Genomic DNA, 22,971 nt, shown 5'->3' with positions numbered 1-22,971 from the left:
CCAAAGGCCAGCAGGCTAAACATTTAGAAAAGAGCCAATCTTGCAGTTAAATTCAGTTTCTGAGATCACCGGCTGGCAAAATCCCTCTTGCTCAGGAGGGAAGTGGGGCCTGTTCTCTCCTGGCCTTCAGCTGATTGGATGAAGCCCACCCACATCATGGAGGGCAATTTGCTTTTCTCAAAGCCCACCAATATAAATATTATTCTAATCCAAAGCATTCTTACTGAACCATCCAAAATAATCTTTGGCCACAGATCTGGGCACAGTTGACACACAAATTAACTATTACAACCTATTTTAAGTTATTTAGATTGTCAACACATACATACACACACACATACACATATACATGCACACACACTCATACAGCTGTGATTGGACAACATACAGTGGAAAAAAGGAAAAATACTTTAATTCATGTGTTTTGTTCAGTATAATACAAGAAAGAAGCTTAGTGGATTGTGAGCCCCTAATGAAGTAAAATTGTAAGTTAGCTCTCAAGTTGATTTTCATTTAGGTAACACTGAGATTAGGTAGTTATCTGATCAAGCAAGCATGGAAAGGAGGTTTCTTATCTAAACATAGTTACATGAGAAATTTTTGGAAACTTACATGATATCATAAAAGTAATAAACAAACAAAATAAAACAAAAAATAAAACAACCTAGGTCTACATAAAATAATTTATCTGGAAATTTAGTTAACTTCCATATGGCTGAGCAGGAAGTGGTGACGATTCATTTTTTTAGATAGAATTTAAGAAAACCCAGGGACCACATATTTGGTGTCTATATGCAAAATCAGCTTAGACCAGAACAACTCTTAATTCAGTGTTTAACAAAATTGATTGCATTGAGGTACCAATTATCTGGCTGACTCTTTTTTTTTTTTCTTTTTTCTTTTTTTTATTATTAGATAAGGTATTACAAATGTGTCCTCATCCCCCCCTTTAACCCCCAACCTCCCCCCCCACACACAAACTCATGCTCCCATCCCCCCGTTGTCCATGTCCATTGGTTTGGCTTATATACATGTATACAAGTCCTTCTGTTGATCTCTTCCCCTTACCCCCGCCCTCCCCTACTTTCCTTCTGGGGATTGATAGCCTGATCGCTGTTTCTCAGTCTTTGGGTCTGTCCTTTTTCATCAGTCTATGTTGTTCCCTATAATCCACAAATGAGTGAGATCATGTGGTATTTATCTTTCTCTGACTGGCTTATTTCACTTAGCATAATGCTCTCCAGTTCCATCCATGCTGTTGCAAAAGGCAAGAGTTCCTTTTTTTTTACCGCAGCATAGTATTCCATTGTGTATATGTACCACAGTTTTCTAATCCACTCATCTGCTGATGGGCACTTAGGCTGTTTCCAAATCTTAGCTATGGTGAATTGTGCTGCTATGAACATAGGGGTGCATATATCCTTTCTAATTGGCGTTTCTGGTTTCTTGGGATATATTCCTAGGAGTGGGATCACAGGGTCAAATGGGAGTTCCATTTTTAGTCTTCTGAGGTAGCTCCATACTGTTCTCCACAATGGCTGCACCAGTCTGCATTCCCACCAGCAGTGCAGAAGGGTTCCTTTTTCTCCACATCCTCTCCAACACTTGTTGTTTGTTGATTTGTTGATGATAGCCATTCTGACAGGTGTGAGATGATAATGCATTGTCGTTTTGATTTGCATCTCTCGTATAATTAGTGACTTTGAGCAGGTTTTCATATGTCTTTCTGCCTTCTGTATGTCCTCTTTCGAAAAGTGTCTATCTAGGTCCGTTGCCCATTTTTTTATTGGATTGTTTATCTTCCTTTTGTTAAGTTTCATGAGATCCCTGTATATGTTGGAAATTAAACCCTTATCGGTGGTATCATTGGTAAATATGTTCTCCCATGTAGTGGGTCTTCTTGTTGTTTTTTTGATGGTTTCCTTTGCTGTGCAAAAGGCTGACTCTTTTTAATGGATTGTTTTCAAATTGGTATGTAAGTCGACATAACTAATTTTTTGGCGGGGGTGGGGAGCTCCCATATGGTTTAAGTCTGTATCTAGTGTATAAACCCTAGGTAAAAGTCTTTCTATTTGAAGACTAAAGACTTTTTAACATTTTTAAGAGCTGTAAACAAACTTAAGTAACCTGGACAACAACAGGAAACAGAGAGGGTCAGAGACTACACTTTCCCCAACTTACTTCCTGAGATTCCACATGACCCCTGTAGCTGGGGTGCTCACGTGTTCTACTGTAGCATCAGAACATACAGACTGTGGTGACTCTGAATTCTTCTGAAGTAGAAGGTTTCTGTTCTAAAATCTAAAGGAAAGCATGTTGATTTGCTTTCTTAGTCTGATTGATTAAACAGTCCCACTACTTAGTGAAAGTGACGGGGAATAATATTCCCACCACATTCAGACTTCCCTGAGACTTTGCTGAAAATTTGAGACTCACCAGTGTACTCTTTTTATTACATAAACTAGAGGCCTGATGCATGAAAATTTGTGCAAGAGTAGGCCTTCCTTCCCCCAGCTGCTGGCACTGGCTTCCCTCTGGCCGTGGCTTCATCAGGAAGGACGTCCGGAATGACGTCTGGAAGATGTCCGGTCTAATTAGCATATTACCTTTTTATTATTATAGATAGGATTCTGCTAAGTTTTCCTGCATTTTTATAGACCCAGTCAACAAATATGCCAATAACCAGGCTGACCTTTTATTTATGCTTTTATTAATTTTTTAGAGAGGAAGGGAGAGAGATAGAGAGATGGAAACATTGATGAGAGAGTAACATAGCTTGGCTTCCTTCTGCATGTCCCCTACTGGGGATTGAGCCCAGAACCTGGGCATGTGCCTTGACCAGGAATTGAATTGGTGACCCTTGGTTCATGGGTTGACACTCAAACACTGAGCCACACCACCAGGGTGAGGCTAACCTTTTCTATGGTCTCTTGGACACTCTACCTTTTAGAATTGCTGCAGTGCTGATTTACATGGCTCCCAAGTGAATGATCTAATGCTAAATTAGTCCAAAGAAACAATTATGTCTTTCTTCAATGAGATTAATGAGAAGCATGGTTCTAATCTTATATATTCTACTCAAAAACCTGATTTTTTTTTTTTTTAAAATTAACTGATGAAGGCGGGGGAAAATAATATTTATTGGGACATAACAGATGGGCTTTGCTGTGCATGATACTAGATAGTTTATATATTTTATCTTATTGAATATCATACTAAAATATATCATACTAAAATATTTTCTGTTTCACCTTCCCCTGTAGGTTCAATTTCTGCATGGTAATTGATGATGGTAGAATTGGCTGTTCAGAATATAGAGGCAGCTGGTTGTTCATGTACCATAATTACCCAGCCAGGCAATGCTTGCAGTCCACTAGATTGACAAGCTTCTTTCACATCATGTGCTTTGCAAATACTATTCTTTCAGTTTGAAAATTGTTTGTAACCAAACTCCTATTGTCATCCCCATGACCTCTCACCCACAACCTTCTATCCACCTGGAAATTCCTTTCTTTCTGGTGGCAATTCAAGCATCATCTCTTCTAGGAAGCCTTTTCAACTCTGCCTTAGTCTGCTTTAGCCTCAATTTTTGCACCTCTTCAGATTTACTGGGACAAACACTGTCATAAAAATCAGAATCTGGGCCAATCACATTGTGTTAACATGTTATTGAGCATCCAGAAGAGAAAAAGGGAAAACAAAAGTAATACATTCATAATAAAACACAGTTGATGTCTTGGACTCCTCTATTTGGCAGACCTCAGTCACTTGCCCTTCCTCAGTAGAGAGCCTTTCTTCTATTGCCACAACTTCTAACCCTGCCATCTTTTCCCATCTTGCCCAGCTGAGGGCTGGGCTCTGGCATGCCTCTGGCACACCTACCTGTAAAGACCCTGGTGCCCAGGCCTGACCCACCCGGCCCATGAATTTCAGCTGCCCTGACCACTCTCAGAGTCAGGTAAAGCACCATACAGTGAGGTCTGGGTTCTAACACCCAAATCTTGGGGCCAGGTCATATAATCTAGAAATTTAAGAGGATTTCTTTTATTATTTATTTAAATTTATTTATAGTATATTTTTTTAAAAAAATATTTTTTTAAAAATTAAAGCATTTCGCCGAAACCGGTTTGGCTCAGTGGATAGAGCGTCGGCCTGCGGACTGAAAGGTCCCAGGTTCGATTCCAGTCAAGGACATGTGCCTTGGTTGCGGGCACATCCCCAGTAGGAGATGTGCAGGAGGCAGCTGATCGGTGTTTCTCTCTCATCGGTGTTTCTAACTCTCTATCTCTCTCCCTTCCACTCTGTGAAAAAATCAATAAAATATATTTTTTTAAAAAATTAAAGCATTTTAAAATTTTATTTTTATTTTAATATATTTTTATTGATTTTGAGAGAGAGAGAGGAAGGGAGAAAGAGAGAGAGAGAGAAACATTGATATGAGAGAGAAACATCAATCAGTTGCCTCCCACACTGGGGATCGAACTCACAACCTGGGCATTTGACATGACTAGGAAACGAACTGGTGACCTTTCAATGCACAGGATGATGCTCAACCAACTGAGCCACACCAGCCAGTTCATACTCCTTTTACAATATGAACTTTGACCAGTGACAGACAGGAAGACTTCCACCTCTTCCTCCTGGTGCCCCAACCTCATTTAGACTGTTCTAAAGCACAGAGCAGGCTTCCATACAGCTATCTGTAGATGTCTAGCATGACCAAGACACCAACTGTGTTTTATTATGAATGTATTACTTTTGTTTTCCCTTTTTCTCTTCTGGATGCTCAATAACATGTTAACACAATGTGATTGGCCCAGGTTCTGATTTTTACGACAGTGTCTGTCCTCCAAAGTCTCACAGCAAACGAGGCATATCCTAAATTTCAATAACCTGCGTTGTGATGGTGGTTTACTTTTAGAGAAATTCTTCAGGGCATAGACTTTCTTTCCATAAATAGTCTCATTACCTGGCACCATGTTTGGAATATGGTAGGTGATTTAGTAAATAATTATTAATTAATTAATGGCTTTAATATCAAACTAAGCATAACATTAAAAAGAAGAAATTTCCTTAGACATTTTTGTTTTAACTCCTTACTATAGGGAGGAACAAACCTGAGGCCAAGAGAAATCAAGGGACTTTTTCAAGGTCGTGCAGTTGAGTAGCATGATTAGAGCCAGCACATTGGTTTCCTGATCGTGCAGCATTGTTCTCTTCTTTGAAATTGATTACTTTCATTTATGTGAGAGCAAAACTATACCAGGACCAATCTGAGAATCCTATGTTTCTCCAAACCATTTCAAGCTCCTGGATTAAAATATTAAATTGGTTAACACTCACAATCATTGCTTCTGTTCCCCACTCTCCTATAAAGTTCCTGTTGCATTTTTTCCCTGGATGTTTCCAGATGGCATCTCACATGTATTTGCAAACTCAGTCCCACCAGCTCCCATGTGGCACCTGTCATTGCATTCCTTTTCTTTTTCAGTTTTAGCGTGATGTCCACAGCCAGGCTTAGCATACCTGCAGAGAGCTTCAAGTGGCTCCTCCTGCTCGTGCATATGCCACCAGCACTGACAGCTAATGCCTACCGAGGGCCCTGATTTCTTCCTCAGGATACCTGTACTTCAGTCAACTCACTTCTCAAGAACCAATGTGTGGAGTCATGCTCCTTGTAGTAACTTGATTTAGGAAGAGTCTCCTGCACCTCCTCAACTGTATCACCATGTTCTGGATGTTGGAGAACAGAGCATTGCTGTATTGGAGTGAAGCAAAATCACCTGTTTATTCATTCTTTTAAAAAATATGCATATTTTTATTGATGCCAGAGAGGAAGGGAGTAGGAGGGAGAGATAGAAACATCAATGATGAAAGAATTATGGATTGGCTGCCTCCTGCATGGCCCCTACTGGGGATCGAGCCCACAACCTGGGCATGCGCCCTGACCAGGAATTGAACCTCCTATTTCATAGGTGGATGCTCAAACTCTGAACAACACTGGTAAGGATATTTATTCATTCTTAATCACAGCTTGAAGTCTTGGATATGAGTTTCCAGCATTGGTTCAAGGCAACCAGACAATCTGACCAAGAGTCATAATTGTGAACTGGGGAGGAGGTAAGGTGGAAGGGAAGCATACCAAACCCCTAACCCCACCACACGCGTCTCCTAAATACCCAATGTCCTAGTGCAGTGATGGCGAACCTATGACACGTGTCAGAGGTGACACGCGAACTCATTTTTTTGGTTGATTTTGGTTAAATGGCATTTAAATATATAAAATAAATATCAAAAATATAAGTCTTTGTTTTACTATGGTTGCAAATATCAAAAAAAAATCTATATGTGACAGGGCACCAGAGTTAATTGAGGGTTTTTCAAAATGCTGACACGCCAAGCTCAAAAGTTTCGCCATCACTGTCCTAGTGCAAGGGTCAGCCCTGGCCTGTTTTTCTTTGACCAGTGAGCTAAGAATGATTTTTACACTTTTAAAAGGTTGGAAACACACACACACACACACACACACACACACACACACACACACACACAACTCAAAGAAGAGTATGCTACAGAGACCCATGTGACCCAAAACCTAAATTATTTATTCTTTGTCCCTTTCCAGAAAGAGTGTGCACGCCTGTCCTAGAGGGAAAACAAAATGCAAAATTAGAAATGGGAAATACAGCAACGCACAATATGAACTACTATGTAATTGTAAACTATACATCAGTCCCATTTGTTCTGCAACTATATTAAAATCTTGCATTTTTCATCATGATGGGAACCAAAAGCATAGACAAATGAGTCTCATCTGATGATGGTTTGTCCCTGGCCCACCAGATGATGGCTCTGCCTCCAGGTGTTGTGACCTCGTGCAGCCTGGGCTCTTAGTGCCTGACCTGGCATTTGAGGGAGACTCCATCCTCTCTCATTCTGTCCTATTTTTCTTGAACCAAAGCTGGCACTTTATGTAGGTCTTCCCTTAGGATGAGGAACACCCTCCTCCCAGAAGAGAGGTCCTCAAGCTTTTCTGCAGATATAATTTGGGGGATCTTGAGCCACAGGTTCTTCAACTCTGCCAAGAGAGGAATGAATCTGAAGTCAAAAACAGTTAAAACTTAAACTGCATTCCCTGCTCTTGATTTGGTTTAGAACAGACCCAAAGTATAAATATTTGCTTCCACTTCGCTATAAATTTCCTTCCAGGTCTGACCTAAATGAAAAATTGAATAAAAATTTCTTGGAAATAGAGGATGGTTATATTTCGTTTATATTTTCTTTGCCTTTGAAATTTAAATTTTTTGCCCTTTTTGGCTGATTGTTTGCTAGCTCATCATTGATAGATAAAGGTTCCATATTCCAAGAAATAGTCTAGGGTGCCAGAAACAAGGAAAATAAAAACCTGACAATATGTTATTGGTTTATTTGCTCATTTGAGCTTACCACTCCATGTCTGTTTTCCAAGTGTCAATTAAAAACAGCAACAAAGTAATATCTTGGTTTTGGCTTAGGAGAAGAAATGGTTTCAACATTAATACAATGAACACCTCTTAGCTTATTAATGTTAGACGAGAACAATAAGAAGTGTGACACTAATGCCACAAGTGGGCTTAACTTTAGCCATGTGTTTATTTTTTCCTTTTGCTTTTTATAAGTGGATGGAGTTTCCATAAAAAGTGGCACCAGACTGTTGCTAGTAAACTCCTGTCCCCTCTTTGGTGTGGTATTTAATTAGCCAATTTCCTCTTTGACCCTCAGTTTCTTTTCTTGCAAAACACAGCACCAGTTTGTCACTTTATCCCTTTTGGAAGACAATTGAGTAGAACATGAGATCATGTCTACACTTTTGTGTTTCTTGGAAGAGAGGTTCTTTGTAGCATTTTTAGAACTTTTTTTTTTTTCTGGAAGAACAGGTGGATTCACATGAGATGGTGAATAGGTGGATTCACTGGAGCTGTCACTGAGAATGCAGACTAGGAGGTGGGCCTGCCTGGGTGGTTGGTTGATGATCATACACAACCCAAAGCTGTGGATTCTTTGCTTCTAGGCTCAGAAATCTCTTTAGTTGTTCTTTAACCATGGTCCCATCTTAAAGACTAGGTGAAAGAGGAGGTTGGGTTTGATAGAACTTTAATACTGTATATTTGGAATAAATACATCTCACAACAGTACCTGTAACTTTCTTTCAACTTTCTGGAGACCTACTTTTTACTCTTCTCCATCTTGTCTTGTTGTGGAGCTATTCTTTTTTTTTCTGATTTAAATAAAGTTTATTTTTTTAAAGGTTATTTAATTTTGCGAATGCCATGGTTATAGGAGTGTATAGTGGTAACACATCTTTTTCTTAACCATGCTTTTTACCTTCTGCACAAAGGTAAAAACTTTTGTTAATCTCAATGGTATAAAACAGAGGTCAGCAAACTTTTTCTCCAAAGGTTCAGATAGCAAATATTTTAGGCTTTACAAGCCACATAAGGTCTCGGTCATATATTCTTTATCACCCCTTTAAAACCGTAAAATCCATTGTTAGCTTGCCCCATACAAAAACAGATGAGGCCAAATTTGTCTTGCAGTCAGTAATTTGCTGACCCCTGGTATTAAATATCTACTTTGTTTTGTTGGAGAAATTGCTCTCTTCAGACTTCTTGACAGTCTTGCCTGAAGGAGAAAGGCCTGATTTCAAATTGAGTGTAATTTGTGACAAAAGTAGAAATGGAGAGTTCCTGCTCACTTTTGACTCTCCCAAGCAATGTTCCCAACTCACTCACTCAATTAATTTGCTGAGCACCTACTATGCACACTCTTAAATATCTTTGTGTTAACAGAGGTTTCCAGTGTTTCTTCCTGAAAAGGCAGTTCCTCTAAACCTATAATGATCAGGTCTTTATACTCGTGTTTTAGGGCAAATCAGGACTAAAATCTCTACTAGCAATCAAGAGGAATCTAGCTAACAATGATATCCATGCACACAATACTGACACACCCTTCTTAAAATCACATCCTAGAGGAAAATGATAACTATTATTACTTTAAAAAGATACTTCCTTTCCTCCCATAGGGTACTTTTTTTTTTTTTTAATTCTCAAATCTAGAACATCCATCAAATAATTTCTTCTCACTTTCCTAGTTTGTTGCCATGCAACATAAAGTCTGACTCTTCATTAGCTTTCTATTTGAGTCTTAAAACAATACATTTAGGAGTGAATAGTACTTCTGAAGCAACTTACACTCCCACATTTCATCTCAGGGAAGGAGTGGTCATGATTCTGCTCCTTCAGGATAAAAACTGTGACTGTCAACTTTCTGAATATTCCTGCTAGTTTATCCAAGGTGAGGGAAGACTTTTGAAAGTGGCCAAAAGGAGCACAGCACTTCGGTGTTAAAATAGAAAGGTTGCCCCCACTCCAGATCTTTGGTACTGATAACTACAACAATCGGAATACCCACCACAGAAACATGGCACATTCTGTAATTAGAAGTGTTTGTGATTTTCCTTTTGACCATGTCAACAAAAGGGGAAATGCCTTGAGAAACCACTCTGCAATGTTCTCTCATTTCAATTAAATTACTCATGTGCTTGTGCAACAACCAGTTCTCCCTTTGATCAGTTCACGAGGAGAAAGAAGAGAGCTGACCAAGGTTATCGCTTTCGTTCCCGTTTTTCTGTCCTTTTCTTTTCCTTTTCCTTGCGCTCCTGCTTGGCTAATTTGTCCTTTTCCCTCTGCAGCTTGTCCTGTTCCTTCTTCCTTTGGGACTCATCTCGAAGCGAGTCTCGCTCCAGTTTTCGGGCATTGAGGACATCTTCCACATTGGTATTTCGGAACAGAAATTTGTCAGAACCAATGTTCATTGTGGTGGCACCTGAATCATCCTTCTCATCTGCTTCATCTTCTTCACCTGTCACATCAGCATACTGGGCCAGGAGGGCAGCTTTTCTCTGCTTCTCCTCTTCTGACACCATCCTGGGCTTCACCACAATCTGTGCCTGTTTCTCAATTAGGGTAGCAATGGCCTGTACCTCGTCTTCTTTTTTCACTTTGGTGACAACATTCTGAGTTTCTGACCATCGTTCCACAATCTCCTTGCATAGGGTAAGAAGGGAATCTTCTTCCAGGAAAGCAGAGAGAATGCCCTGCAGAGCATCCAGCTCCTCTTCCTCCTCCTCCTCCTGCAGGACACCCAGGATGTAGGCGCCGTAAACAGCTCGGTCCACTCCCAGTGCCTCCAACCGTCCATCCAGCCAGGATCCGAAACAGCTGCCCTCGCCACTGCCTTCGCCGGAGGCAGGTGCATCCACTTCACTGGGCGCCGCCATCTTGGGATGAAGCTATTCTTATTTAAGTACAATAGGACATAAATAAACCAAACAAAAAATTATCAAAAAGTATCTTTAGAAAATATGCTGTAGAATGAAAAAAGAAATTGAATAAAAATTATAATATCATATGTATAGGTTTGAATTCATATGTATAATTTATATATATATATATATCAAAAATACACATTTATAAGAATTCAAAAATATATGCATTGAGCATACAAGGTATCACTACCTTTGGAGAAGGAAAGAGATAGGAATGGGAAAAGGAAGAAGAGAATATACATATAAAAATAAACACAAGAGAACTCTTATATTGGAAAATATTGTTGGTGTTTATGAACTGAGGAGTATGATTAATTCATTCCTCTTTTTTAAAAAATCCTCACCCAAGGATATTTTTTCATTGATTTTTAGAGAGAGTGGAAGAGAGAGGGAAAGACAGAGAGACATATTGATATGAGAGAAACACATCATGCATCCCTAACAGGGTCCCAGCTGGGGAGGAGCCTGCAACCGAGGTATATGCCCTTGACTGGAATTGAACTGGAATCAACTGGACCCTTCAGTCCGCAGGCCAATGCTCTATCCACTGAGCCAAACAAGCTAGGGCTAATTCATCCCTCTTTAACAGATGTTCCTCGCCCTCAAACCATGAAAACCAAGAAAACAGGAGAGGCTATGATAGCATTCAAGGGAGGACAACAGAATTTTACCATTGGGAAAGCAGAAGGATCAGGTGGTAATTATTTTAACAGATCAGAGAAATTTGAAACATCAGTGCCTTTAATGGGGGAAACTTAAAAGAAACAAGCTGATTCGCTCTATAGAAGGTCAGCAGACTCAGCATGGGGATACCAGGTATGTCTGGAGGCAGGAATGCAGGTACAATTAGAAATGGGATTGACTGCAATTCTATTCAAGAAACAGTGAAACCTTAGGTTCCTTCCTCCAAAGACCAAACTATGTAGTCAGGCAGCTTCCCCCCTCACTGTCAGGGAAGCTGAGACTTACTTTCTTGGATGGAGGACCAGATCACAGTTGGTAGGAGTGGGGAAAAGGCCATCTGAAAACTGGTAAGTACTGGTAAAGAAAACTAGTCTCTATTGAATAGTGCATCTCTTCAGCTCCTCTTTCCCTGTTGCATCCCAGAACCCTATCAATTAGTTAGGACATTGGAGAACCTGACAAGAGAAAAGACTTCTGGATAGTGACAACTGGGGATATCTCAATGAAAATGGCCACAGGCCTGCCCTATCACCTAAGGTGGGCAAGCCAGCTTGTTTCAAAAACACAGAGCTTTCAATCCGCTTCTGGTAATGCACTCTTACCTGTTCATGGGCAGTAAGGGATCGCCAGAAACCAGAAATCAGTCTTAACTAGCAATTTTGCACTGTAAATATAGATTCTGGATTATTTGCTGTTCTGAATATACATTCCTTTGTCCTTTTTTCCTTGTCTAAGATTTTGCCTATGACCCTTAGATGAACAGGGCCTATGTAAATATTTACCCCCTTTCCTAATATTAAGTTCCGACATCTAGTTAGCCAAAAAAATATCACAAGCGTTTCCTCCAGGAAAGCAACTGGAATGTAAATATGGAGAAAAAAATGGATTTTTTGACTTCAGTTCTGTAGTAGGCAGCCTGCCTTCATCACATTGCCATCAACTGGGGACTTCCTGTAACGATGTGAGGCTTCCAGTAGAACTAATACAGGAACAATTGCATTTGGTTCAGGTGCGTCCTGACTGGCTCTCCGAGGATTGCTATCATCTGCCATATTGAATGTGCATGCATGTGTGCATCTGTGCACATATGTGTATGTGTGCATACATATGTAACTAGATGTATGCAGACATAACACACGTTCAACAGCAAAACAGTGAGTGCTTGTCATGATTTTTGAAAGAAATGCATCAACCCTGGCCAGTACGGCTCAGTTGATGGATTGTCATCCTGTGCACCAAAAGGTCACCAGTTTGATTCCTGGACAGGGCACATACCCAAGTTGTGGGTTAGATCCCAAGTTGAGGCAACTGATTGATGTTTCTCTCTCACACTGATGTTTCTCTCTCTAAAATCAATGAAAACATATTAAAAGTTTAAAAATAAAGAAATTCATCCTAACCAGTTTGGCTCAGTGGATAGAACTTCAATCTGCAGACTCAAGGGTCCCAGGTTTGATTCCATGTACTTTGGTTGCGGGCACATCCCCAGTAGGGAGTGTGCAGGAGGCAGCTGATCAATGTTTCTCTCTCATCAATATTTCTAACTCGATATCCCTCTCTCTTCCTCCCTGTAAAAAATCAATAAGAGAGAAACCAAGATGGTGGCATAGGTAAACACCTGAAATTGCTGCCTCGCACAACCCCTTCAAAAATACAACTAAAAGACAAAACGGACATCATCCAGAACCACAGGAAGGCTGGCTGAGTGGAAATTCTACAACTAGAAGGAAAGAGAAAAGCAAACAGAGACTCAGAGGAGCTACGGAAGTAAAGTGCAGAGGTACGGAGGTGCATGCAGAAAAAGCAGGCAACTGAGGACACGGTTGTCTTTTTCAATCAGGAGGGAGACACAAGCTCCTGACTGCTCTGAACTCCAGTTCGGGGCGAGTCTCTGGGGACCTAGACTCATACAAGGAGAAACTGGACTGTCTGGCAATGGGCTGAACTCAAGGGCAGCTTTCTCTCAGAGGTGCTTGCAGCGATAACCACGGGACACTGAGAAGCGGGGTCTTTTAGAGCAGGGCTGAGGATCAGCCATAGCTGTTTTCTCTGCCCTGTTGATTCCCTGAGACTCTGCCCTACCCAAGTTGTGTGCAGAGGCTTTTGCATATGAATGGCGTGGCCCTTTGCAATCTACAATTACCTAACAAACTGCAGCCGGGTCAGAGAGACCCAGAACATCCAAAAGAAGGCCCAAGGCCCCACAGCAGCTTGCATTGCCCCCCAGCTGGGCCTCATCTGGGCACCTCCAAACCCCAAACAAGGAAGAGGAATCTGCAGATCTCTCTGTAGCTCCTGCTGGGTAGCCTCAGGAAGGGGCTAAATTAGCACCTCTTTAAAGATCCAAGAGCCAGTGTACCCAGTAGTCAGAGTGGGACCATCCAGATTACAACTCCTCAGATCCATAAGGGACACTCAGGGGGCAGACTCAGTGAGCACCAAAGCCCCACTGAAGCAAGTCTTGTCCCAGAAGGGTGTCTTCAGCACAGAAGTTCTCCCACCTTAGACACAGCTGATTCTCACAGCCAATTGGCCTGGAGGTAAATTCCTCCCAGTGATACCAACAACAATCAAGGCTTAAATACAACAATACTGTGCACACAGCCCACAAAGGGGTGCACCAAGAGTATCCACCTCAGGCAATTGGGGAGGCTGAGCCACTGGGCCCTATAGGACACCTAGCACACAAAGCCACTCTATCAACACAGGGAAGCAGCCAAAATGCAGAGAAAAAGAAACAGATCACAAATGACAGAAATGGAGGAAAGCAAACTACTGGATATAGAGTTCAAAACCACAGTTATAAGGTTTTTCAAAAATTTTCTAGAAACCACCAATAAATTTAGTGAGAACCTCAAGGATATGAAAAATGACCAACTAGAAATTAAGCATACACTGACTGAAATAAAGAATAATATACAGAGATCCAACAGCAGACTAGAGGATCGCAAGAATTAAGTCAAAGATTTGAAATATGAAGAAGCAAAAAACACCCAACCAGAAAAACAAAATGAAAAAAGAATCCAAGAATATCAAGATAGTGTAAGGAGCCTCTGGGACAGCTTCAAGCGTACCAACATCTGAATTATAGGGATGCCAGAAGAAGAGAGAGAGCAAGATATTGAAAACCTATTTGAAGAAATAATGACAGAAAACTTCCCCTACCTGGTGAAAGAAATAGACTTACAAGACCAGGAAGCGCAGAGAACCCCACACAAGAGGAATCTAAACAGAACCACACCAAGACACATCATAATTAGAATGCCAAGAGCAAAAGACAAAGAGGGAATCTTAAAAGCAGCAAGAGAAAGAAACTCAGTTACCTACAAGGGAGTACTCATAGGATTATCAGCTGATTTCTCAACAGAAACTATGCAGGACAGAAGGGAGTGGCAAGAAATATTCAAAGTAATGAATAGCAAGAACCTACAACCAAGATTACTTTACCCAGCAAAGCTATCATTCAGAATTGGTCAGATAAAGAGCTTCACAAGTAAGAAAAAGCAAAAGGAGTTCATCATCACCAAACCAGTATTATTTGAAATGCTGAAAGGTATTCTTTATGAAGAGGAAGAAGAAGAAAAAGGTAAAGATAAAAATTATGCACAACAAATACATATCTATCAACAAGTGAATCTAAAAATCAAGTGAATAAAAAATCTGATGAACAGAGTAAACTGGTGAATATAATAGAATCAGGGGCATAGAAAGGGAGTGGACTGACAATTCTTGGGGGGAAAGGGATGTGGGGTTGCGGGAAGAGACTGGAAAAAATCGTACACCTATGGATGAGGACCGTGGGGGGAGGGTAAGGGCAGAGAGTGGGGTGGGAACTGGGTGGAGGGGAGATATGTGGGGAAAAAATGAGGAACAACTGTAATAATCTGAACAATAAAGATTTATTTTAAAAAAGGGGGGGTCGAATGGGGTATATCTGTAATACTGTCAACAAGAAAGTAAAATTTAAAAAAATAAAAATTAAAAATATAATAAAATAAAAAATAAAAAGATGATGGAAGTATTATCATTTTACCAATCGGCACATTTTCATTTTCAGATCTAGATTTGAGATAATCCATCAAATCACTATATTTTTCAACTCTCAACTTAGATTTGTTTGCTTTGATTAAATGTATCCGATTGGCCTCCATTTTTTAATAGGAATCCATGATAAACTGTTGAGTTAATTTTCCTGCATTTAAAATAGGATTGAACATGTCCCACACAGAGAGATGAAATCCATAACACTGCAGTTGTGTGCCTTGTGTCCTTACATTTTGTCTAGTATTATTGTTGATTACAGCGTTGTCTCCGAGTCTTAATGCAATAGCTGTTCCCCAGCCTTTTTCACCATGTGGAAAAAGAATAGGATATGTCATTGCATCTAATGTAGGAAACAGGATATTGATTTGTTTCATTTTAGTGGCATTTGGATTGTTGCGATCTGGTTTACAATGAATGAGCAAGTCCCTTTCAAAAGGAGGTTATCCATCTTCATTTCTGAATATGACAGCAACCTTGGTTACACAGGGAGAATTATATCTACCTGGATCACTGTTACGATTGTATTTAATTACCATTGTTACTCCAGTGGGAGCAATATCTTTTGCTGCTGCTTCAGATTGGGCTTCCTTTTCTACCACATGTAGCATCTTGTACGATTTTGTTAATTCATTTATTTCATGCATGAGGTTGTTGATGTTGATCATGAGTCTTTCTGAGCAGCCCTGGTTTTCTGGCATTGCTAATCTTTTACTTGTAGCTTCGACTATATCCAAAATATAGAGTTGAGCAAACTTCTGAGAAACACCATCTGAAGGATGGAAAGTTCCAGTAAAGTGATAAATTTGTCCATGTATTCTAAAACAGTATGGCCCATATCCTGATGGAGATGAAATATTTGCACGCACGGAAGCAAAAGCAAAAGAAGTATTTATGGAATGAATATTTTCCATGAAATTTTTACTGTCAGAATCTCCGTTTGTCATTAATCTTTTAAAATATGCTGGGTAGCCCTGGCTGGTTTGGCTCAGTGGATGGAGTGTTGGCCTGCACACTCAAGGGTCCCAGGTTGATTCCGGTCAAGGGCATGTACCTTGGTTGAAGGCACATACCCAGTGGGGAGTGTGCAGGAGGCAGCTGATCAATGTTTCTCTCTCATTGATGTTTCTAACTCTCTATCCCTCTCCCTTCCTCTCTGTAAAAAATCAATAAAATAAAATATTTTAAAAATAAATAAATATGCTGGGTAATCTGCAAAATGTATATCATTTGGACAGACTTTCCTTTTGCTACAACATCGAGTAAATTTTCCATTGGATGGTTTTTCATCAGAGAAATTTAGTGATAGGCAAAATTCACATCTAACAGTCATTCCACCACAACTATGTTCGAGAATTGCATTCTCATGAACTCCTTTTTAGCTGAAAAGGCAGTTCCTACCAGTATTGGTAGTACTTGTTGGTGACTGTTCTCTAGACACATTCTGTCGTCACCACTGGCTTCTTTCAACTTCAAAGGCACATTGGTCTTTAGACATTTTCTGTCAATGATGCCAGTGTTTTTTGGCATCAGAGCGACGTCTTTCCAATAGCTGGTTTTCAGACACATTCTGTTGCAGGCGTTGCCTTATTTCAAGATCAGACACACGTTGCTCTTCAGACATTTTTTGTCAATAACACTGACATCTTTTGGCTACAGAGCTACATTGTATCCATAGTTGTTCTTTAGACATAGTCCCACCTCTCTACTGTCACGGTCTGAGATGCAGGTGAATGAGAGTCCTGGCTGTCAGGCCTCTGAGAGCTGTCTGACCAACAGCTGATTCTGGCTGGGGTGGGACTTCCTCCTCCCTGCTGTCAGTTTCCACAGCTGTGATGAATAAGCTGGGGTGACAGAGGAAGCCACATCTTCCAAGCCACCCTCTCTCTCGCTCTGCTCTATGTCCAGCGGCCCCCTGCTCTGCGAAGTCTTCCAAACCTCCCACTCTCCACCCACTCTCCCACTCTGCTCTCCGCCGGTGAATGTCCCAGGAGCCCACAGGCATGGCTTGGCACAGCTGGCTTCTCCTCCCAGGGCAGGTGAAGGTCCCGGGAGCCCACAGGCGTGGCTTGGCGCAGCCAGCCTTGCCTCCCGGGGCCGGTGATGGTCCCAGGAGCCCACGGCCACTGTTGCCTCCCGGGGCACTTGACACCTGCATATGCAAATTAACCCACCATCTTTGTCAGGTTAATTTGCATATGCACTCCTGATTGGCTGGTGAGTGTAGTGAAGGGATGGTCAATTTACACGTTTCTCTTTTATTATATAGGCTATTACCTAGAGGAAAAATGGATTTTCTATGAACAATTTTCTTTTAACACTTTGACATTTATTAGTTTACCCAGATCAATCAGCTAAAACCTTGGAAGACAGGACAAAACTCACTTCCCAGCCTGTCATTTGTTCTTCCTCCAAATAATCTTGAACAATGACACCAGTGGCTTTGTGTCACTCTATGTAAAGCTAATCATTACTCCTCCATAGCAAATCCTTCAATGGCCCTCGCTACACACAAAATGAAGTCTAAAAAGGTTTTAGTAATTTCCCTCTGATTTATTTATTTTTTTAGCCTCCCATTCTTGGTCATTCCTCCAAGAGCTATATTAAGGACAAATGATCTTCAGTGACATTGAATTAAAAAGAGAAATTCAGATGATAAAATACAATTGTTGACTGGGATTTCTGGTGGACATCTACACTAATAAAAGAGAAACATGGTAATTGGCGTAGGACCGCTACCCTTTTCATTGGCTAATCAGCGAGATATGCAAATTAACTGTCAGCCAAGATGGCGGCCGGCAGCCAGGCAGCTTGAAACTAACATGAGGCTTGGTTGCCTCAGTGACGGAGGATCGTTGGAGGAAACCAACGTTCCCCGCCTGCGGCTGCAAGCCTCTGAGCGGGCAGTTTAAGAAACATTGTAACAAATACAGCCGGACTTCAGCCAGCAGATTCGCAACATTGTAAGCAAAGGCCAGAAACCTACTTTCAGCCGCGCAGAGGCCTAAGAGGTGGAGCCAAGCCTCAAGGTAAAGCAGGCCCAGAATAAAAAAAAGAAAAAAAAAAAGAAAAAAAGGAGCGGTTGGGAACTTCAGTCACTTCCAGCCTGAAAACAGTCCTCAGCCCCTCACCCAGACTGGCCAGGCACCCCAGTGGGGACCCCCACCCTGATCCAGGACACCCTTCAGGGCAAACCAGCCGGCCCCACCCATGCACCAGGCCTCTACCCTATATAGTAAAAGGGTAATATGCCTCCCAGCACCGGGATCAGCGGAGCCGAGAGTCCTCCCGGCACCGGGATCAGCGTGTCAGGGGGCAGCGCCCAAACCCCCTTATCGCCCTGCAGCTCTGTGTGTGACAGGGGGCGGGACCCCAACCCCCTGAGCAGCCCTGCTCTGTGCCTGATAAGGGGGAGCTCCCCAACCCCCCCCCCCCCACAGGCCCTGCTCTGTGTGTGATGGGGTAGAGCCATAACCTCCCCATCGGCCCTGCCCTGAGTGTGAGAGTGGCGGCGCCCCAACCCCCTGATGGGCCCTGCTCTGTGTGTGAGGGGGGCAGCGCCCCAACCCCCTGATTGGCCCTGCTCTGTGCGTGACAGGGGGTGGCACCACAACCTCCCCATCCACCCTGCCTTGAGTGTGACAGGGGACGGTGCCCCAACCCCCAATCGGCCCTACCCTGAGCGTGACTGAGGGTGGCATCACAACCTCCCAATCTGCCCTGCTCTGTGCATGACAGGGGGCGGCGCCCCAACTCCCCAATCGGCCCTGCTCTGAGCCTGACCAGGGGCTGCACCTAGGGATTGGGCCTGCCCTCTGCCACCCGGGAGCAGGCCTAAACCAGCAGGTCGTTATCTCCCGAGGGGTCCCAGACTGCGAGAGGGCACAGGCCGGGCTGAGGGATCCCCCTCCCCCCTGAGTGCACAAATTTTTGTGCACCGGGCCTCTAGTTTTTTCATAATCAGGTACTTTCTAAGTTCAAAATAAAAACCAGTAGCCCTTGTGTGTTTATAAGATGAAGCATTCTCCTGATAGTTAAATTGATTTTTGAAACCAAAGTGGAGATATGTACATTCCATTACTGCAAAAAAATATTTGTAGAGGGCCTATCCTGTGCGAGAAGCTCATCTCTTGTAAACTTCATTTTACCCCATGAGGCCAAGGTCAGTGTCTTTGTCATCTCTATTTCAGAGGTAAGAAACTCAGTCACCACACGGCTAAGTGACATGTCCAAGCAGACAATGCTAGCCAGTGAACTAAGGTTACAAAAAAAAGTATTAATTTTGAGAGAGAAAGGAGAGAGAGAGAGAGAGAGAGAGAGAGAGAGAGAGAGAGAGAAGAAGAAGAAGAAGAAGAAGAAGAAGAAGAAGAAGAAGAAGAAGAAGAAGAGAGAGAGATTTGTTGCTCCACTTACTAGTATTTATGCATTCATTGTTTGCTTCTTGGATGTGCCCTGACAGGAGATCAAACCCTCAGCCTTGACCTATTGGGATGATGCTCTAACAAATTGATCTACCTGGCCAGGGCCTAAGGCTACATTTTAAATACCAGACTATATTCCTCCTTTCCAACTAGGAAGGGGCAGAACCAGGAGTTAGACATTAAGCATCTCAGAAAAAAATGTCTGGGAGTCAGAGTATGGTATTTAAAGGTATTAAATACTTCAACTGTACTACAAGTTAATTTTTTCTATATATAGTTACTGCCTAGATTAAAAATAATCAATGAAAATCTTTAAATTTACTTTTGATGGAGTAAAAAGGAGTCAGGCTAAGAAGGCATAACTCTCCTGAAATTGTCTATTAAAATAATTAGCTTCTTTTCTAACATTATGATCAGATGGCGAAAATGTAGCTGCTTTTGCCACTGTGAAGAATGGAATAAAATGCCTTGAATTTAAATAATTTATTTTATTTTTACATATGAGTTGCCTACCAAGACAGTTCCAATTTGTGATGCAATCTCCAAACATTTATTTTTTGTCTCTAAGTTGAAGGAGTGTGGCAATGTCTCTGCTTCAGATGCATAGTTTGTATATTTAACCAGTCAATGCTAAATTACTTTCAATAAAATTCATTCAGGCTGTCACTATCATTGGAGATAACAGTGTGAGAGATATATATCCTCTGTCTGGTTCAGTTGCCTGAGATGTTTTATATCTATCCAAGGAAAATGAGTAGAATAAGTGGAATCAACACATGAAAAGAAATACCTTTACTTTTAATTTGTTCTATCTGTGCTGTATTCCCAGCCATTAGCTATTCTAGTTAAATTATAATGAATTGGCACAGGAGGATGGATGTCTTTTGAGATTGGGTCTGCTGTGTGGATGAAACTAAAGACCAGAAGTGAAATATATTTTTAAATTCTCATTCAATTCTCTTATTGATTTACTGGACAACATGTGGATAAATTATATTGTTTGTCCTGTCACTGATATAAGGTGTCACTGCTATGAAAGAACACCACCAGCTTGGTGGCTTATAAACAACAGATATTTATTTCTGACAGTTCTGGAGGCTGGGAAGTCTAAAATCAAGGTGCCGGCAGATTCAGTGTGTGGTGAGAGGAGCTTCCTGGTTCACAGACAGACGTCTTCTTGCTGTGTCCTCACAAGGCAGAAGGGGTTACGGAACTCTGTGGGGTCTCATTTGTAAGGGCACTAATCTCATTCATGAGGCCTCCACTCTCATGACCTAACCACCTCCCAGAGGTCCCACCTTCAAATACCATTCCATTGGAGATTAGGACATTGGGTTAGAACATATGAATTTGGGGGGTGGAGAGGTGGGCGGAGGAGACACAAACATTCCATCTATAGCAAAGGGTAAGAGGAAAATCTTGGGAATACCACCTACAGGCACTCTCCTGAACAGTATCCATTTATTCATCAAATTCTTGCTGCTTATCAAGCACTGTTCTGGGTATTGTTGGAGTTGCAAATATAAATCTCATATAAAACCTACCCTTAAAAAGTTTGTACTGTAATAATAAAAATATATAATAATAATAGCATAAAATATACAATATGTATAAAATATACTATAATATAAAAGCTATAATTATAGAGATTGCATATATTACTCTTATGCATCCTTTGAAACCTAAATCTAAAGCCACCTCCTCCATGGAGACTTGCCTGACTCCTCTGAGTCCCTCAGACTGAATAAGTTGTCTATCCACTGTGTACACATGATTTAGAATTTAAGTCTCTGTAATTTATCTGGATATATACAGTGGGTACTTATCTTTCTTACTGAATTTAAAGCTCTATGATGAAGGGACTGTGTCTCAATGTTCTTTGTATTTCCACCTTGACAAGGGAAAGAAAGTTGGCAACGGTGTTTGTTAAATAAGTGAATAAATGAGCCAATAAGTGATGCAAGGTATCAAGAATATTTGAGGAGAGTAGATGAAATAATAGGAAGGGGGCCAGATCATGGGGAGCTTTGAGTTCTGAATAAAGAATTCTGGAGTTACATTGTGATAGTAAAAAGGAGCATGTGCCCTAGGTGGTTTGGCTCAGCGGACAGAGCATTGGCCTGCGGATTGGAGGGTCTTGGGTTTGATTCCAGTCAAAAGCTTGATCCCCAGTAGAGGGCATGCAAGAGGCAGCCGATTCTCTTCATTGATCTCTCTCTCTCTCTCTCTCTCTCCCTCCCTCCCTCTTTTTCTCTCTCTCTCTCTCTTCTTCTCTCCCTCTCCCTTCCTCTCTGAAATCAATAAAAATATATTTTTTAAAAAGAAAAGCATGCATTTTATGTAACCTTAGGCAAGCTAATAATTATAGATAATTTTATTATTTACTTACATATCAGGCACGATTCTAAGTGCTCTATGTGTATTGTCTTATGTATTTCTCTCGTTGAGTAGATCCAATTGTTCCCATAATACAGGAGAGGAAATTGAGACACGAAGAGGTAAGTGGCATGCACAGTTAGCATTGGTGAAGCCAGGATTTAGGTTTAGACTTTCTAATTGCTGTTTTAGGTCTACCTCAGTTAGCTGTATCTATGTAATCTAGTTAAGCTTTAATTTTTACCTGTACAATGGGTCGTGCAGGATCTTCCTTATTAGAATATTATGATATTCAATAATAGGGAGTGGGCCTAAGCTGGCAGTCAGACATCCTTAGCACTGCCACAGAGATGGGAGAGACTCCTGCCACTACCACTGTGCTCGCCAGCTGTGAGCCCGGCTTCTGACTGAGCGGCGCTCCCCCTGTGGGAGCACACTGACCACCAGGGGGCACTCCTGTGTTGAGCATCTGCCCCCTGGTGGTCAGTGCACGTCATAGCAACAGGCCGTTTCACTGCTGGGCCAAAACCAGCTCTCTGACATCCCCCAAGGTATCCCAGATTGCGAGAGGGCACAGGCCAGGCCGAGGGACTACTCTGGTGCACGATCGGGGCCCGGAAGGGACATGGAAGGTTGGCCAGCCAGGGAGGCACTGAGGTAGGGCTCCAGGGCATGTCTGGCCCATCTTGCTCAGTCCCAATTGGCAGGATCCCAGCAGCAAGCTAACCTACCAGTCAGAGCATCTGCCCCCTAGTGGTCATTGCATGTCTAGCGAGCCGTTGAGCAGCCTTAGCATACCATTAGGCATATTAGGTTTTTATTATCTAGGATAGTGAAAAGATGGAAACAAACCAAGTGTCAGTAAGGATCGCAGGTATGCAGACCTCACTAAAGATCAGCTACCCTTCTGTGAGAGTCTGAAGGACACTATTGCCAGAGCTCTGCCCTTTTGGAATGAAGAAATAGTGCCCCAGATCAAGAAGGGGAAACGAAATGGGTACTGATTGCAGCCCATGGCAACAGCCTTTGGGGCATTGTCAAACATCTGGAGTGTCTTTCTGAAGAGGCTCTCATGGAGCTAAA

The 22,971-nt window shown here is 41.8% G+C and overlaps 1 protein-coding gene across 1 annotated transcript; it reads right to left on the bottom strand.

Annotated features, from left to right (window-relative positions):
- Positions 1–9,643: 9,643 nt before the first annotated feature.
- On the bottom strand, positions 9,644–10,318 carry LOC308517419 (coiled-coil domain-containing protein 43-like; the record flags this gene model as incomplete). Its single annotated transcript, XM_081088568.1, has 1 exon — positions 9,644–10,318. One exon carries the CDS (start codon positions 10,316–10,318, stop codon positions 9,644–9,646), a length of 675 nt encoding a protein of 224 aa, XP_080944694.1.
- Positions 10,319–22,971: the final 12,653 nt, after the last annotated feature.

This window comes from Myotis nattereri (assembly GCF_964212035.1).
Source record: "Myotis nattereri genome assembly, chromosome: 3".
Lineage (NCBI taxonomy): Eukaryota > Metazoa > Chordata > Mammalia > Chiroptera > Vespertilionidae > Myotis > Myotis nattereri.
The sequence above is the reverse complement of the archived record's forward strand: the minus strand, read 5'-3'. Positions and strand labels throughout refer to the sequence as shown.